This window comes from Budorcas taxicolor, chromosome 2 (assembly GCF_023091745.1).
Source record: "Budorcas taxicolor isolate Tak-1 chromosome 2, Takin1.1, whole genome shotgun sequence".
Taxonomy (NCBI): Eukaryota; Metazoa; Chordata; class Mammalia; order Artiodactyla; family Bovidae; genus Budorcas; species Budorcas taxicolor.
Genome location: NC_068911.1, coordinates 129,826,235 through 129,845,339, shown reverse-complemented (window position 1 = coordinate 129,845,339; position 19,105 = coordinate 129,826,235). Strand labels below are relative to the sequence as shown.

At 36.5% G+C, this 19,105-nt stretch overlaps 1 protein-coding gene across 1 annotated transcript in view; it reads left to right on the top strand.

The window, feature by feature from the left end:
* The window catches only part of GTF3C3 (general transcription factor IIIC subunit 3), a 35,427-nt gene extending 17,361 nt beyond the window's left edge, over positions 1-18,066 (top strand). Inside the window, exons 11-18 of the mRNA XM_052660525.1 lie at positions 1,088-1,290; positions 1,633-1,734; positions 2,587-2,722; positions 4,911-5,148; positions 5,698-5,888; positions 9,514-9,638; positions 16,304-16,456; positions 17,800-18,066. Coding sequence (XP_052516485.1) covers positions 1,088-1,290; positions 1,633-1,734; positions 2,587-2,722; positions 4,911-5,148; positions 5,698-5,888; positions 9,514-9,638; positions 16,304-16,456; positions 17,800-17,922 — 1,271 coding nt within the window. The 3' untranslated portion in view covers positions 17,923-18,066. The remainder of the gene's footprint in view (positions 1-1,087; positions 1,291-1,632; positions 1,735-2,586; positions 2,723-4,910; positions 5,149-5,697; positions 5,889-9,513; positions 9,639-16,303; positions 16,457-17,799) is intronic.
* The last annotated feature ends 1,039 nt before the right edge of the window (positions 18,067-19,105 follow it).

Genomic DNA, 19,105 nt, shown 5'->3' with positions numbered 1-19,105 from the left:
AGTAACCTCAGATATGCAGATGACACCACCCTTATGGCAGAAATTGAAGAGGAACTAAAAAGCCTCTTGATCAAAGTGAAAGAGGAGAGTGAAAAAGTTGGCTTAAAGCTCAACATTCAGAAAACGAAGATCATGGCATCTGGTCCCATCACTTCGTGAGAAATAGATGGGGAAACAGTGGAAACAGTGTCAGACTTTATTTTTTGGGGGCTCCAAAATCACTGCAGATGGTGACCACAGCCGTGAAACTAAAAGGCGCTTACTCCTTGGAAGGAAAGTTATGACCAACCTAGATAGCATATTAAAAAGCAGAGACGTTACTTTGCCAACAAAGGTCCATCTAGTCAAGGCTTATGGTTTTTCCAGTAGTCATGTATGGATGCGAGAGTTGGACTGTGAAGAAAGCTGAGCACCGAAGAGCTGATGCTTTTGAAATATGGTGCTGGAGAAGACTCTTGAGATCCCTTGGACTGCAAGGAGATCCAACCAGTCCATTCTAAAGGAGATCAGTCCTGGGTGTTCTTTGGAAGGACTGATGCTAAAGCTGAAACTCCAGTACTTTGGCCACCTCATGCGAAGAGTTGACTCATTGGAAAAGACTCTGATGCTGGCAGGGATTGGAGGCAGGAGGAAAAGGTGACGACAGAGGATGAGATGGCTGGATGGCATCACCAACTCAATGGACTTGAGTTTGAGTGAACTCCAGGAGTTGGTGATGGACAGGCAGGCCTGGCGTGCTGCAGTTCATGGGATCGCAAAGAGTCGGACAGGACTGAGTGACTGAACTGAACTGATGGTTAAGTAAATAATAAATTTAATTGAATATTGTAACCAGTCAGAATGCCAGTGAAGGCACAGGAAAATGTTGAAAGCCAAATATAAGTAAATAAAGCAGAACACCAAATTGTGTATTTATATAATGATCACATACTTATAGCATAGAGATTGGAAGGGATAGTTGTTTTAAAATACAGATATATGCATTAATCTCCTTCTTGTTATAATTTTTATATTGCTGTAACATTTCTTTTAAAATGGAGAAATAATTTTGGCCCTCTTACAAATCTTTATTTTAACATCGTTTTAGAATGCTTAAAGGCCTTAGGCTACATGGAGCGTGCTGCCGAAAGCTATAGCAAAGTGGTTGATCTGGCGCCTCTTCATTTGGATGCAAGAATTTCACTTTCCACCCTTCAGCAGCAGCTGGGTCGTCCCGAGAAAGCTCTGGAAGCCCTGGAACCAATGTATGATCCAGATACATTAGCACAAGATGCAAACGCAGCGCAGCAGGTAGGCCATGCAATGTGGAAGTTTTTCTCGGTGGGCTGTATTTTAGAATTTTCTTATATTTTAGAGACTTTAAGGATGTTTCTCCAGCTTATAACCAAGTTTAATTTTAGTATATTACATTCAGTGTTTTTGAAAAATGGTTTCGAATCTTAAGTTACAACAACTTAACATTGTAATTATTAATGTAATTTATAGTTTTTAAAATGTTGGGTTTTAATTTTTGTGGGAGATCACAAAGCAGATGTTCTTAAGGTTTAGTTTCTAAGACATAGCTTTTCTGTGCAAGCCAAACAACTTGAAACAGAAGAATCTTGTCGCACTATCCTATGCTTATTTCCTTAGGAACTGAAGTTACTGCTTCAACGTTCTACTCTGTTATTTTCACAAGGCAAAATGTATGGTTATGTGGATACCTTGCTTACCATGTTAGCCATGCTTTTAAAGGTAGGTAGTAATCTGTCTTTATATTAGCCTTGTTGACTTTTTAAGTGTTTAGAATTTGGTTTAAACATAGAGCATAACTATTTTGTAACTCCCTTTTACTCTTGAACTTTTTAAAGTTAAAGTCAGATAAAAGGCAGACAACCTAGAGATTAATGGTATGTAATTGAAAGTCTACATGAAAGTATAAACTTGACTACAGATTGTAAAATAAAATCTTTGCTAGTACATATTTAGAAAAATGAGAACCATCATGGTGTCCATTATTGGCCCTGTGGACACTACTGTGTGGCAATATTGTTTACTTTGCAAAGATGTTTTCTGGGTATGACATCTTTTCTGAGTCTGGCTTTTTACAGGGAGATAGTTAACTGTCTGTGGGTGTATGTGAGATAAACATAATGTGAATGGCTTTCTTTTTTGTTACTAAGGTGGGTAGTGTGACTTGGATTCCTTTATCAAGGAAGAAATAAGTCTATTCATTCTCTTAGGTGTTCATATACACGATAATTGGTGTTTTATTCCCCGTACTAAAGAAGCTTTCAGACACATTTGTGATACTTGTTTCCCATAGATTTTCTTTAAAAAATTATGGACTAAAAATGTTTCCCTGGTGGCTCAGCGGTAGAGAACCCACCTGCAGTGCAGGAACCACAGGAGACATGCATTCGATCCCTGGATTGAAGATCCCTTGGAGGAGGGCATGGCAACCCACTCCAGTATTCTTGCCTGGAGAATCCCTATGGACAGAGGAGCCTGGCGGGCCAGTTCATTGGGTCACAAAGAATCAGACACAACTGAAGCAACTTAGCATACACACACATGACTGAAAATTTTCAATTATCTTTAATTCAGGTAGCAATGAATAGAGCCCAAGTCTGTTTGATATCCAGTTCCAAATCTGGAGAGAGGCATCTCTACCTTATTAAAGTGTCAAGAGACAAAATATCAGACAACAATGACCAAGAGTCAGCAAATTGTGATGCAAAAGGTAATTACTTTCATTTGCTTTATTGTGTAAAACTTGGCTGAGTTGGAAAAAAAAAACTCATGAAGTAGCACATGACAGTAATCTTATTGAAAATTATATTTTCTAGTCTAGATCCCTTAGGAATAATAAACTCTTTTGGTGTTTTCAAAAAAGAAAGAAAGGTTGTATGTATATACTTCAGTGTAAGAAAATGTAAAAGCAGGTGTATACTTAGATCCTTCTGTGAAAAAACTAAAACAATCTTTTGATTTTGACTTTAAAAGAATAAACCATACCCTATTTTAAGAAATTTGTGATAATTAGATGATAATACAGATTGCTTTATTTGTCTGGTTACTTCAACTGCATATGTTAAGCTCTTAGATAAATGAATTTGTCTCTGTTAAATTCATTTTTGACAAATGTAGCAACAGTCATAGAAATTCTGCAAATAAGTTGCTTTGGCCCAATCTCAAATATGCGACTTTAAAACCATCTATTTTTAGCTGGAAAAGGATCAAGGATGTTGGGTGACGTTATTACTCAGGAGAACTTTGGAAAAAGACCTAGACTATAAACTAGAGTTACCAGTCTAGCAGAAAGTTATTTCATTGTTAATCATGTCCACAGATATTAATTAAACCATTGTTACTGACATGGCAGTCTGCAGTGGACAAAGTTTTAGAATCCAGATGAGCTGAATCTCTGTTAAGCACAATATAAGGACATAAGCAAGATATTGTAGGGGAAGAGAGCCAGAGGATAGGAATGTGGGCTCAGATGCTTGTAATCTAGCCTTAGAGCCCTGCTGTCTCTTGAGTTCATTGATTCTGTACTTAACCCAGTGTCTGCCCATGTTATTTTGGACTATGTTTCCTCAAGTTATATTTTTCTCTATCTGATCCTGCCTGTTTCCTCTTTCACTGTTTCCTCGTTTCAGGGTTATTGTTGGTTTTTCTTAAGCTCATAAGGTCTTTGTTTTGTTATTAATAGTTTCGTCATGATGAGGATCGCATTATACCAGTGCATCATGGTAGGATTATCTCGGTCACTTGATGTTACATGTATCTTTGTACTGGGGCTTCCAAAGTGGATCAGTGGTAAAGAACCCGCCTGCCAGTGCAGGAGATGCAGGAGATGTGAGTTCAATCCCTGGGTCAGGAAGATCCCCTAGAGAAAGAAATGGCAACCCATTCTAGTATTCTTGTCTTGAAAATTTCATGAACAGAGGAGCCTGGTGGGCTACAGTCCATGGGGTTTGCAAAAGAATCAGACATGATTGAGCACACACATACATCTTTGTACTAATTTTTCAGTCAATATTTTCTCATGTTCTAGTCTCTTTGTACCTGTTATATTTAAGGAATGTGTTATATTCCATTGGATAGTGGTTTTATAATTTGTTTAATCATTCCCTTTTGTTAAATTATTATATGGTTGCTTTTGATAATTTTCTTTTCTAAGTAATACCATTGTTTTTGTTAAGTCACTCAGTCGTGTCCAACTCTGTGACCCCATGGACTGCAGCACGTCAGGCCTCTCTGTCATTCACTGTCCCCTGGAGTTTCCTCAAACTCTTGTCCATTGAGTCGATGATGCCATCCGACTAAGTAATACCATAGTGATCGTCTTTATGCCTATAGATTTATCCGTATTTCTGAGTAGTTATTTAGGATAGATTCTCAGAGAATTATTGAATTGAAGGTGGTAAAAAAAATTTTATGGCTTTTGGTATTTCTCATAGGCTGTAAAAGGAAGGCTTCTTATAGACAAATAAGGAAGAGAAGATTAAGTATGAATTTGAAATCCTTTGTTTAGTAAACATTTGAATGCCTTGTATGTGCACATTCCCGTATCTGATCTCAGTCATGGAAAGCACCCTTGCTTTGCCCTGAAGGTACATATATCCAAGAAAGCGCTGAAAAACACAAATGATGTAGCTGGACTTTACCGAGGATGAATCAGAAGTGAGGATTACCTGGGACTGCAGATTGTTTCTTAGGTAGAGCAGAAGGAGTCATGTTGAGGGAGTGAAAAGCAGTCCCTCCTTCTCGTTATTGTCAGAAGAATGTTGGCAAGAATTCAGTCCTCTAGGGCCATGGTTATTCAACTTAATTTAACTTTAGACTAGATCATGTTAATTTTCTTTGTGATACTGCTACTTCTGTAAATATAGTATCCTAACTGATCTTCATTGGTTTCATTTTAGCAATATTTGCTGTACTCACGAGTGTCTTGACAAAAGATGACTGGTGGAACCTGCTTTTGAAGGCCATATACTCCTTATGTGACCTATCCCGGTTCCAGGAGGCTGAGTTACTTGTTGATTCTTCATTGGAATACTGCTCATTTTATGAAGACAGGCCAAAACGCAAAGAGTTAGAATACTTTGGTCTGTCTGCTGCAATTCTGGACAAAAATTTCAGAAAGGCATACAACTATATCAGGTGATTTTCCAATAACTTATTTTAATCAGATTCTTTGATGAAGCATGTATATTTACTTTGACTTAATTTTTCATGCTCAAGATTTAGTAAGCTCTGTAACTCTTGCTTACAGATTAATTCGGTTCATTGGTGGTTCTTGGAAGCAGTATAAGAGCATACACTCCCATAAGAGGTTTACTTAAACATTTGTGCCTCAGTCTCCCCATTTTTTATGGTAAAACAGGCATCATAATATTACCACCTCATAGGTTATTGTGAGAGTTAAATGAGTTGTCCAGTGTCTGATATACATTATTATTCAGTGTTCATTGTACTGCAGCTATGAGTGGGTTGGGAGAAGAGATAAAACTTAAACCTCTTGATTCTGTTTCTTTGATTTAAACGTTTGTTGAAAAGCAGAAACAAGATGGAGAAACACTACATACCCCTTATTGAGGGTGGTGAATTTCAGTGTTAATAGGATAGCACTGAAGGGTTTCAGTCTTAAAAATCAAGATGTTTTTTCTCTGTACACTATTTTTTACCCTCATTCTCTTTTTGCAATTTTAGAATAATGGTAATGGAAAACGTCAATAAACCCCAGCTCTGGAACATTTTCAATCAAGTTACCATGCATTCCCAAGAAGTACGACATCATCGCTTTTGTCTCCGTTTAATGCTGAAAAACCCAGATAATCATGCCCTGTGTGTCTTAAATGGACACAATGCATTTGTATCTGGTAGTTTCAAGCATGCACTTGGTGAGTGTCCTGCCACATGACTTTGTCTCCCTCCCTCTGCTTTGGTTTTGGTATCTTTGAAATGGAGATAACCTGGTAGATTGTTGTGAAAATTAAATGACTTAATATAAAGTACTTAAAATAATGTCTAGTACATATAGTAAGTGGTTTTAAGTATTCACAGTAATTATAATAAATATTTATTTTTCTTGTGATGCTTTGGTTTCAAAAGGCTAAAGTAAGTCTTTAAAGTAGGTCTTTGAAGTAGGACTTTAAAGCATGACTTAGGCTTGTTTGTTCTCAAAATAATTTTCATTAGTTATAGATGCTTTGCTAAATGATTTTAATTTGCTATAGTATAAAAAGGGACTTAAGATTCTTTGATAGTTTATTCCTTTAGGAGATGTCTTTTTTTTTTCTTGCATTGATTTTTTTTTTACACATATACATATATGTTCTTTTTCAAATTCTTTTCCCATTTAGGTTATTACAGAATATTGAGTAGAGTTCCCTGTGCTATACAGTAGGTCCCTGTTGGCTATCTGTTTCAAGTGTAGTAGTGTGTATGTCAATCCCAAACTCATGATTTATCCCCACCACCACCACCTTTCTGCCTTGGTAACCATGTTTGCTTTTAGAGTCTGTGAGTCTGTTTCTGTTTCGTAAATACATTCATTTGTATCCTTTTCTTTTTTTTTTTTGAGATTCTGCATGTAAGTGATCTCATATGGTATTTGTCTTTGTCTGACTTACTTAGCTCAGTATGATAATCTCTAGGTCCACTCATGTTGTGGCAAATGGCATTATGTCATTCTTTTTAATGGCCGAGTAATATTCCATTGAATATATGTACCAGAACTTTTTATCCATTCATCTGTCAGTGGACATTTAGGTTGCTACCAAATCTTGGCTATGTGAGTGTGTATGTACCTTTCCAAACTGTGTTTTGCTCTGGATATGTGCCCAGGAGTGGGATTGCTGAATCATCAGTTCAGTTCAGTCACTCAGTCACGTCTGACTCTTTACGACCTCATGAATTGCAGCACACCAGGCCTCCCTGTCCATCACCAGCTCTTGGAGTTCACTCAGATTCACGTCCATTGAGTCGGTGATGCCATCCGGCCATCTCATCCTCTGTCCTCCCCTTCTCCTCCTGCCCCCAATCCCTGCCAGCATCAGAGTCTTTTCCAATGAGTCAACTCATCGCATGAGGTGGCCAAAGTACTGGAGTTTCAGCTTTAGCATCAGTCCTTCCAAAGAGCACCCAGGACTGATCTTCAGAATGGACTGGTTGGATCTCCAACACCACAGTTCAAAAGCATCATCTCTTCAGTGCTCAGCTTTCTTCACAGTCCAACTCTCACATCCATACATGACCACTGGAAAAACCATAGCCTTGACTAGACGGACCTTGTTGGCAAAGTAATGTCTCTGCTTTTGAATATACTATCTAGGTTGGTTATAACTTTCCTTCCAAGGAGTAAGCATCGTTTAATTTCATGGCTGCAATCACCATCTGCAGTGATTTTGGAGCCCCCAAAAATAAAGTCTGCCGCTGTTTCCACTGTTTCCCCATCTATTTCCCATGAAGTGTTTGGAACAGATGCCATGATCTTCATTTTCTGAATGTTGAGCTTTAAGCCAACTTTTCCACTCTCCTCTTTCACTGTCATCAAGAGGCTTTTTAATTCCTCTTCACTTTCTGCCATAAGGGTGGTGTCATCTGCATATCTGAGGTTATTGATATTTCTCCCGGCAGTCTTGATTCCAGCTTGTGCTTCTTCCAGCCCAGTGTTTCTCATGATGTACTCTGCATCTAAGTTAAATAAGCAGGGTGACAATATACAGCGTTGACGTACTCCTTTTCCTGTTTGGAACCAGTCTGTTGTTCCATGTCCAGTTCTAACTGTTGCTTCCTGACCTGCATATAAGTTCCTCAAGAGGCAGGTCAGGTGATCTGGTATCCCCATCTCTTTCAGAATTTCCAACCGTTTATTGTGATCCACACAGTCAAAGGCTTTGGCATAGGCAATAAAGCAGAAATAGATGTTTTTCTGGAACTCTCTTGCTTTTTCCATGATACAGCAGATGTTGGCAATTTGATCTCTGGTTCCTCTGCTTTTTCTAAAACCAGCTTGAACACTTGGAAGTTCACGGTTCATGTATTGCTGAAGCCTGGCTTGGAGAATTTTGAGCATTACTTTACTAGCGTGTGAGATGAGTGCAATTGTGTGGTAGTTTGAGCATTCTTTGGCATTGCCTTTCTTTGAGATTGGAGTGAAAACTGACCTATTCCAGTCCTGTGGCCACTGCTGAGTTTTCCAAACTTACTGGCATATTGAGTGCAGCACTTTCACAGCATCATATATTGTAGTTGTATATTTAGTTTTCTTAAGGAACCTCCATACTGTTCTCCATAGTGGCTGAACAAATGTAATTCCTACCAACAGTGAAGGGGAGTTCCATTTTCTGCACAGCATCTTCAGCATTTATTGTTTTTAGACTTTTTGATGATGGCCATTCTGATTAGTGTGAGAGAAGTCTTTATAATTCTTATTAATAATTAAACAGGGGGAAAATTCATTAACCATTTATAGGAAATTTCTGTAATAAGGAACCAGGAGCAAGCAAGTAGAAAAATACTTAACCAAAAGTTTAAACTTAAAATGAGGCATGGATCTCCTGCTGCTGGCAATAAAATATATTGCCAGATTCACTTCTGAGTATACTGTGATTTTGGCTGTTTCATGCTTTAATGTTTCTTGTGTATGGTTTCTGTTTTTATAGTTGTTCAGCCAGTAATCTTGAACATCAGATGTTGAAGCTTTTCTTCACTGTGTATACTTTTTTGGAATTATTAGTTTAATATTAAGAAAACTATATATAAAAGAGATTAGAATAGAAAGTCCAAATGGCAGTCTACCATTTGTGCTGCTAAGGACACTTTACAGTGCTGTTTCTTCTGGAATAGAAGTTTTCTTATCTATATGATAAACTATAGATCATTCCTTTACAAAAAAATTTGCTAAAATTCCTCTCTCATACAGTTAGGCTTTTGACATGAGATAATTTTTATGGAATTCATAAAACCCTGAATTTTTATCTTGTTATTAGATACATTTAGCTCTTCTCAGGAAAAACAGTTGCTATGTTTGAGACAATAATACCCATAAACTTAAAAAACAAAACTATTTTTCTCACCTCCATGATCTATCACATTAGCATCTATGAGACAGGTCTCAGTTAATTTAATGAAAGAATTCACCAACGGACACATTCCCCCATTAGTTTTTTAAAAGATTTGAGATCGTAAAGTAGATTTATGATCAGTTATTCAATTGTTTATTTTTGAAGTACTACTCTACTTGGAAATGTCAAACTGTACCTTTAAAAAAGTTACTTTTGTACTCAGTTTTGATCGTCATGGTCAAATTACGTTGATGGGTAAATCCTTCTCTTTTTGTTACATGTTATATATTTTAAAATTCCTATTAATATGCATCTGGTTGATATTTTGGAATATAACCTTTGTATCTGTTAAAGTGATAGTAATGTTTGTTTACCTTAAATTATTTTTGAGTAAGTGTTGCAGAAATAAGGAATTGTGTTTTTGTCCTGTCATCTAACATCACTGCTCATTTTTCAGGACAGTATGTGCAGGCCTTTCGCACCCATCCCCAGGAACCTCTCTATAACCTCTGTATAGGCCTAACCTTTATTCACATGGCATCCCAGAAGTATGTATTAAAGAGACATGCTCTTATTGTGCAGGTAATTCATTTGGATTCCTCATTACTTGATTTTATGTTCTTTAAAAATGAATATACTTAATGCTTTTATTACCCTGCTTCAAAAGTAGTATCTGGAGGCAACAAATAGTAGAATAACAGAGGCAGAAGATAGGATTAATGAAATAGAAGATAGAATGGTAGAAATAAATGAATCAGAGAGGAAAAAAGAAAAACGAATTAAAAGAAATGAGGACAGTCTCAGAGACCTCCAGGACAATGTGAAACGCTCCAACATTCGAATTATAGGAGTCCCGGAAGAAGAAGACAAAAAGAAAGACCATGAGAAAATACTTGAGGAGATAATAGTTGAAAACGTCCCTAAAATGGGGAAGGAAATAACCACCCACGTCCAAGAAACCTAGAGAGTCCCAAACAGGATAAACCCAAGGCAAAACACCCCAAGACACATATTAATCAAATTAACAAAGGTCAAACACAAAGAACAAATATTAAAAGCAGCAAGGGAAAAACAACAAATAACACACAAGGGGATTCCCATAAGGATAACAGCTGATCTTTCAATAGAAACTCTTCAGGCCAGGAGGGAATGGCAAGTCATACCTAAAGTGATAAAATAACCTACAGCCCAGATTACTGTACCCAGCAAGGATATCATTCAGATATGAAGGAGAAATCAAAAGCTTTACAGACAAGCAAAAGCTGAGAGAATTCAGCACCACCAAACCAGCTCTCCAACAAATGCTAAAGGATATTCTCTAGACAGGAAACACAAAAAGAGTGTATAAACCTGAACCCAAAACAATAAAGTAAATGGCAGTGGGATCATACTTATTAATAATTACCTTAAACGTAAATGGGTTGAATGCCCTAACCAAAAGACAAAGACTGGCTGAATGGATACAAAAACAAGACCCCTATATATATTGTCTACAAGAGACCCATTTCAAAACAAGGGACACATACAACTGAAAGTGAAGGGCTGGAAAAAGATATTCCATGAAAATAGAGACCAAAAGAAAGGAGTAGCAATACTCATATCAGATAAAATAGACTTTAAAACAAAGGCTGTGAATAGAGACAAGGCCACTACATAATGATCAAAGGATCAATCCAAGAAGAAGATATAACAATTATAAATATATATGCACCCAATACAGGAGCACCACAATATATAAGACAAATGCTAACAAGTGTGAAGGGGGAAATTAACAATAAGACAATAATAGTGGGAGACTTTAATACCCCACTCACACCTAAGGATAGATCAACTAAACAGAAAATTAACAAAGAAACACAAACTTTAAATGATACAATAGACCAGTTAGACCTAATTTATATCTATAGGACATTTCACCCTAAAACAATGAATTTCACCTTTTTCTCAAGTGCTCACGGAACCTTCTCCAGGATAGATCACATCCTGGGCCATAAATCTAGCCTTGATAAATTAAAAAAAATAGAAATCATTCCAAGCATCTTTTCTGATCATAATGCAGTAAGATTAGATATCAATTACAGGAGAAAAACTATTAAAAATTCCAACTATGGAGGCTGAACAACGCGCTTCTGAATAACCAACAAATCACAGAAGAAATAAAAAAAGTCAAAATATGCATAGAAATGAATGAAAATGAAAACACAACCCAAAACCTGTGGGACACTATGAAAGCAGTGCTAAGGGGAAAGTTCATAGCAATACAGGCATACCTCAAGAAACAAGAAAAAAGTCAAATAAATAACCTAACTCTACACCTAAAGCAACTAGAAAAGGAAGAAATTTAGAACCCCAGGGTCAGTAGAAGGAAAGAAATCTTAAAAATTAGGGCAGAAATAAAAGCAAAAGAGACAATAGCAAAAGCAACAAAGCCAAAACCTGGTTCTTTGAAAGGATAAATAAAATTGACAAACCATTAGCCAGACTCATCAAGAAACAAAGAGAGAAAAATCAAATCAATAAAATTAGAAATGAAAATGGAGAGATCACAACAGACCACACAGAAATACAAAGGATCATAAGAGACTACTATCAGCAATTATATGCCAGTAAAATGGACAATGTGGAAGAAATGGACAAATTCTTAGAAAAGTACAACTTCCCAAAACTGAACCAGGAAGAAATAGAAAATCTTAACAGACCCATCACAAGCACAGAAATTGAAACTGTAATCAGAAATCTTCCAGCAAACAAAAGCCCAGGTCCAGACGGCTTCACAGCTGAATTCTACCAAAAATTTACAGAAGAGCTAACACCTATCCTACTCAAACTCTTCCAGAAAATTGCAGAGGAAGGTAAACTTCCAAACTCATTCTATGAGGCCACCATCACCCTAATACCAAAACCTGACAAAGATGCCACAAAAAAAGAAAACTACAGGCCAATATCACTGATGAACATGCAAAAATCCTTAACAAAATTCTAGCAGTCAGAATCCAACAACACATTAAAAAGACCATACATCATGACCAAGTGGCCTTTATCCCAGGGATGCAAGGATTCTTCAATATCCGCAAATCAGTCAGTGTAATTCACCACATTAACAGATTGAGAAATAAAAGCCATATGATTATCTCAATAGATGCAGAGAAAGCATTTGACAAAATTCAACATCCATTTATGATAAAAACCCTCCAGAAAGCAGGAATAGAAGGAACATACTTCAGCATAATAAAAGCTATATATGACAAACCCACAGCAAACATTATCCTCAGTGGTGAAAAATTGAAAGCATTTCCCCTAAAGTCAGGAACAAGACAAGGGTGCCCACTTTCACTGCTACTATTCAACATAGTTCTGGAAGCTTTGTCCACAGCAATCAGAGCAGAAAAAGAAATTAAAGAAATCCAAATTGGAAAAGAAGTAAAACTCTCACTGTTTGCAGATGACATGATCCTTTACATAAAAAACTCTAAAGACTCCACCAGAAAATTACTAGAGCTAATCAATGAATATAGTAAAGTTGTGGGATATAAAATCTACACACAGAAATCCCTTGCAATCCTATACACTAATAATGAGAAAGTAGAAAAAGAAATTAAGGAAACAATTCCATTCACCATTGCAACGAAAAGAATAAAATACTTAGGAATATATCTGCCTAAAGAAACTAAAGACCTGTATATAGAAAACTATAAAACACTGATGAAAGAAATCAAAGAGGACACTAATACATGGAGAAATATACCATGTTCATGGATTGGAAGAATCAATATAGTGAAAATGAGTATACTACCCAAAGCAATCTACAGATTCAGTGCAATCCCTATCAAGCTACCAGCGGTATTTTTCACAGAGCTAGAACAAATAATTTCACAATTTGTATGGGAATACAAAAAACCTCGAATAGTCAAAGCAATCTTGAGAAAGAAGAATGGAACTGGAGGAATCAACTTGCCTGACTTCAGGCTCTATTACAAAGCCACAGTCATCAAGACAGTATGGTACTAGCACAAAGATAGAAATATAGATCAATGGAACAAAATAGAAAGCCCAGAGATAAATCCACACACCTATGGACACCTTATCTTCGACAAAGAAGGCAAGAATATACAATGGATGAAAGACAATCTCTTTAACAAGTGATGCTGGGAAAACTGGTCAACCACTTGTAAAACAATGAAACTAGATCACTTTCTAACACCATGCACAAAAATAAACTCAAAATGGATTAAAGATCTAAATGTAAGACCAGAAACTATAAAACTCCTAGAGGAAAACGTAGGCAAAACACTCTCCGACATAAATCACAGCAGGATCTTCTATGATCCACCTCCCAGAATACAGGAAATAAAAGCAAAAATAAACAAATGGGATCTAATTAAAATTAAAAGCTTCTGCACAACGAAGGAAACTATATGCTAGGTGAAAAGCCTTCAGAATGGGAGAAAATATTAGCAAATGAAGCAACTGACAAACAACTAATCTCAAAAATATACAAGCAACTTATGCAGCTCAATTCCAGAAAAATAAACGACCCAATCAAAAAATGGGCCAAAGAACGAAATAGACATTTCTCCAAAGAAGACATACAGATGGCTAACAAACACATGAAAAGATGCTCAACATCACTCATTATCAGAGAAATGCAAATCAAGACCACAATGAGGTACCAATGAGATCAGAATGGCTGCGATCCAAAAGTCTACAAGCAATAAATGCTGGAGAGGGTGTGGAGAAAAGGGAATCCTCTTACACTGTTGGTGGGAATGCAAACTAGTACAGCCACTATGGAGAACAGTGTGGAGATTCCTTTAAAAACTGTAAATAGAACTGCCTTATGACCCAGCAATCCCACTGCTGGTCATACTCACCAAGGAAACCAGAATTGAAAGAGACACGTGTACCCCAATGTTCACTGCAGCACTGTTTATAATAGCCAGGACATGGAAGCAACCTAGATGTCCATCAGCAGACAAATGGATAAGAAAGCTGTGGTACATATACACAACGGAGTATTACTCAGCCATTAAAAAGAATACATCTGAATCAGTTCTAATGAGGTGGATGAAACTGGAACCTATTATACAGAGTGAAGTAAGCCAGAAAGAAAAACACCAATACAGTATACTAATGCATATATATGGAATTTAGAAAGATGGTAACGATAATCCTGTATGCGAGACAGCAAAAGAGACACAGATGTGTAGAACAGACTTTTGGACTCTGTGGGAGAGGGAGAGGGCGGGATGATTTGGGAGAATGGCATTGAAACATGTATACAATCATGTAAGAAACGAATTGCCAGTCTAGGTTTGATACAGGATACAGGATGCTTGGGGCTGGTGCACTGGGATGACCCAGAGAGATGATATGAGGAGGGTGGTGGGAGGGGGGTTCAGGGTTGGGAACTCATGCACACCCGTGGTGGATTCATGTCAATGTATGGCAAAACCAATACAGTATTGTAAAAAAAAATAATAAAGAGCAAAAAACCCCCAAAACCCTCAACATTAAAAAAAAAGAGTATCTGCTTAGTGCACTTGTTGGGAGTATCCATTCCTGTGTTCAGCACTCATGGATCAACATATAGGAGTACTCCTGGCCAAGACTTACACAGCCATGTGGAAAGGATGCACAGCCATATCAGAAGAGAAGGCTCAGGCAGAATCTTAGGAATCCTGTGCAGGCTTTCTTGTATTCTGGAGCCTCAGAGGCTTCCAACCTTCCAGGTCCTGTTAGTTTTTAAAAAGAACATAGACATGCAATAATGTTCGGATACGGGCTTGTGTGACTGTTTCCTTACGTCATCACCACAAATTGCTCTTTTAAAGTCTTAGTTTGTAAAGCAATTTGCGCTACCTTTTTGTTTTCTTGTTTACCTTCTTAACATAGCGTGTCTCCTCTAGTGAAAATATGAACTCCAAGAGATCAGAGATCTGGTCTCTCATTCAACACTGTATCCTCAAAACTTTTGCTTTTATTTCAGTTTTTATGTTTGATTCATGTATATGCCTATTTTAAAAGTAATTAGGGAAGGAAAGTAAATGTTCTTTCTTAGATATTTGTCTTTGAATTTCTCATTTTTAAACACATAGATTTGATTCTTCTGAGATTAATAGCTTGTCTGCTATTACTTAACAGAGAACCATGTTTTTTCAGTAGAAGTCATATTCATGTACTCAAATGGATTCATTTATCATGCAGAAAATATGACTTGTTTATTGAGCTTACTTTTTATTCCTAGAATGCATTAATTCTAACAAATACCTTAATTTTTATTGTTTATTAATTTATGAAGAAAAATTTGTGACCATTTATTACATATCAGATCACCCAGGAAATAACTGCATTTTATTTTTTATACATACAAATTTGTTGATTTAATTCTCAGGTAATATATTTGCTTAATTGCTTATATCAGTTACTGGCATCTTGCAATTTGTAGCTTTATGTGCATGGTAGAACTTGAAGTTGCATTGAAGGGGAAAGTGAATACAGGAAGAAGTGGAGAAGCAAGTTGCTTTTTTGGATGCTGTGACACACAGGGAGCCTGCTTCATTATAGCTATGCTCTGAAATAATCAGTTTCTCCATAAAGCTATTGAGTCAGAAGCTTTCAGAGGGGAAAAAAGAAAATCAAGTTTTTTAACATTAAGAAGTTATTAAGGCTCTGAGAGGTATGTAACCAGAAAGGTCAGATGTATTCAAATGAGTTTGTTCCTGAGGATGCAGCTTTCTAAATTATCATCATAAGAGCTTGGAGTTTATATTTTGGTCAAGCTTTTAGACATGTATCTCAAACCTAAAATTTTACTAGCCTCTAATGCCACAAAAACCAACTTGAAACCATAAAAATATATATTCTCTGTTTTAGATTATGGGTCTTTGATAGCTAGTTGTAACATTTGGCTTTGTTTTCTGTGAATTTTTTTTTCTTTAGTTTAAAAAAAATACCTCCTTTACACCTTCAGAAGAAATCTGAACTATATTATGATATGACACTGTACCACAGACGTATATTCTTTTAGGGTGAGACTGTCTTTAAAAAAAAAAATTGGGGACTTCCTGGTGGTCCATTGGTTAAGACTCCACACTTATAATGTAGTGGATGCGGGTTCAATCCCTGATTGGGAAACTAAGATCCCACATGCTGCACAGCGTAGCCAAAAATAGAAAATTGTATTCCTGCCCCTGCACTTGCTTGTCAAATGACTGAACTATTGAATTATTATCTTTTCTCTTTGGTAGGGCTTTTCCTTTCTTAATCGATACCTCAGTTTACGTGGGCCTTGCCAGGAGACATTCTACAACTTGGGCCGTGCCCTTCACCAACTGGGGCTGCAACATCTTGCAATCCACTATTATCAGAAGGCCCTGGAGCTCCCTCCACTTGTGGTAGAGGTATTGTATGATTTACTTTGAAAAACTGAGGAGACACTTCATCTATCAATAAGTTGCAGTTAGTTCAGTATTGTCCAGACAGTGAAATTAATCATAGCTTATATATTAAAAATGTATTCTCCCCTTATTGAATGCACTTATTTAATTATGTTCGGCAACAAGTCACCTACTGACCTAGGTGACCATGTGGACACATATGACTTGTGGTTATGACCATTTCAGTTATCCTGAGATAGCCCCTGTGGTTTACAGGTGTGAGCTGGTACACAGGAACCCTGAGTATTGGGTTCTGTAGCCATTATTCATTTTCAAGTTCAAAAGTGTAGCTAACATACTTCTTTAAAGAGATTAAAGATCAGTATAAACGTAGTTTTAAGTTAATGTAATATAGGGTGAAGTGTTGCCAATACTATGATAATCTGTGTTTAAAGCCTAATTTCTGAAGGAAAGTATGTTATCATTGTTCAGTTTTAAAAGTTGCACTCATAATCCCACATTCCCTCACAACTCTCTTCTGTTACCCTTGTTCAACTTTAGTCATTAGGCAAATGAATACCTACTCTTATAGTTCTCCTGATGAAATACATATACTTTTGTGTTCTTAACTTCATAAATAATTTATGTATTGCTCCTTAAGCTTTATAGGGCAACATTTTTCATTGGTGCAGATGTTCTTAGTTGACTCCAAAATTTTGTGTGGAGAAGAATAGGAACATAGATTTAATCTACTCCATTGAGGTCATTGGTTGGATTATTTAAGTAGGAAAAAAAAAAAAGTAATAACACCCATAAGGTAGTCATTATAATCAATTTGGTGTATGCCCTCCTAGACCTATGTTTTATATGCCTTTCTGTTATATAGTACAGATTTTTTTTTTCTCATCTGGTCATTTGTGTTATTTTTTTTCTACATGCAGAAATTTTACATTTTTTATGAAGTCATATCAGTCTTTTTAGTTCCTACCTTTGGTATTTATTATACTTAAAAGGGCTTTTCCTACCAAGGTTATATTATTATTCAACTGTATTTTTTCTTCTATGGTTTCATTTTTTTTTACTCTTAAATCCTAATTCATCTGGTGTTTATTCTGCTATGTCTTGTGAATTAAACTTATTGGTTAGACATTTAAAAATATTTGATGAAACAGTTACTATAACAATTAACTGAAGTCAGCATTACTTGATAAAAATGTATATTCAAGGTATATGCCTAGTTTTATAAATTTTTTCAGTAATATGAATTTTAATAGTTTTTTGAACACTTAACAAAAGCTGTTTAGTTGCCATAAAATTGTCCAGGTTGTCAGTTTGAAATATACTCATCTTTGTATTTTCCCCTCTAGGGTATAGAAATTGACCAGATAGACTTACGAAGAGATATTGCCTACAACTTGTCTCTCATATATCAGAACAGCGGGAATACTGGAATGGCTCAGAAACTTTTATTTACTTACTGTTCTATATAAAGCCCCTCAGCTGGGGAAGGAGCTTGGGCAGCTGCTGTGCACCAACCAATATTTTCTGTCTCAGGGCTTATTATTAACCCCAAGATGGACATAAATTCACAATTATCTGTGTTTCATTTTTAATATATGATAATTATCTTTTGATAGATTTGCAAAATTATCACTTCTACAAGAATTTTATATTGTTCTGTCATTTTCCTTTACCAGTTTTTGTAAGTTGTCCCCCAGACTGAAGTGGACATTAGTAGCCATTGAACCAGCATTGAGTTGAATACACTACTTTTTTTCCACACCATTTATTCATTTGTGTATGTAATACTACATATTAAACACCTGCTGTATACCAGGCACTGTATTAGTTGTGTTTGGAATACAGTAGTTAGAGAGATGTTACCGCTCAATACAGTTCTTTAAATACAGACCTTGAGCATATGTTTATTTGAAAGAAATGTTTGCTACATATGTATTTCTACATACATCATTGTTGTCCATCATCCATTTCTTAGTGCCCTGTTATTATCACCGGTAGTCTTTGAGATATACAGAAAAGGAGGTTGCTAAAGGAAAGACAAATTGGAACTCTGATGTCAGCACAATTATGTAATTCACTTTGCTCCTTGGAAAATTGTTTTAAATGGTTATGTGGTAGGAAGACAAGTAATTGAGCTAATCTTTTATTTTTCATCTGCATGTATCTTAGCTATATAAAGACAGGCCTGGGAGGCTGGGCTTAATTCATAGCAACCTATTGTGATCCAGATTTTTTAAAAAAATGCATTTTCAGTGTTTGGCTTTCTGGCCAAAAGAAAAAAAGAGAACTAGATTCAGTAACATGACCTAGTTTCCATTTTAAGATCACTAGGAATGTAGGAAGACTAGGGAATTTTATGTATGAAATAAAGTATTGCTGATGAAAAGACCCTGATGCTGGGAAAGATTGAGGGCAGTAGGAGAAGGGGACGACAGAGGATGAGATGGTTGGATGGCATCACTGACTCAATGGACATGGGTTTGGGTGGACTCCAGGAGTTGGTGATGGACAGGGAGGCCTGGCGTGCTGCGGTTCATGGGGTCACAAAGAGTTGGACACGACTGAGCGACTGAACTGAACAGATGAAGTAGAAGCAGATTAAAAGCCTTTTACTTATCTCAAATATTGTGTATTATTGGATCTAAGATAATA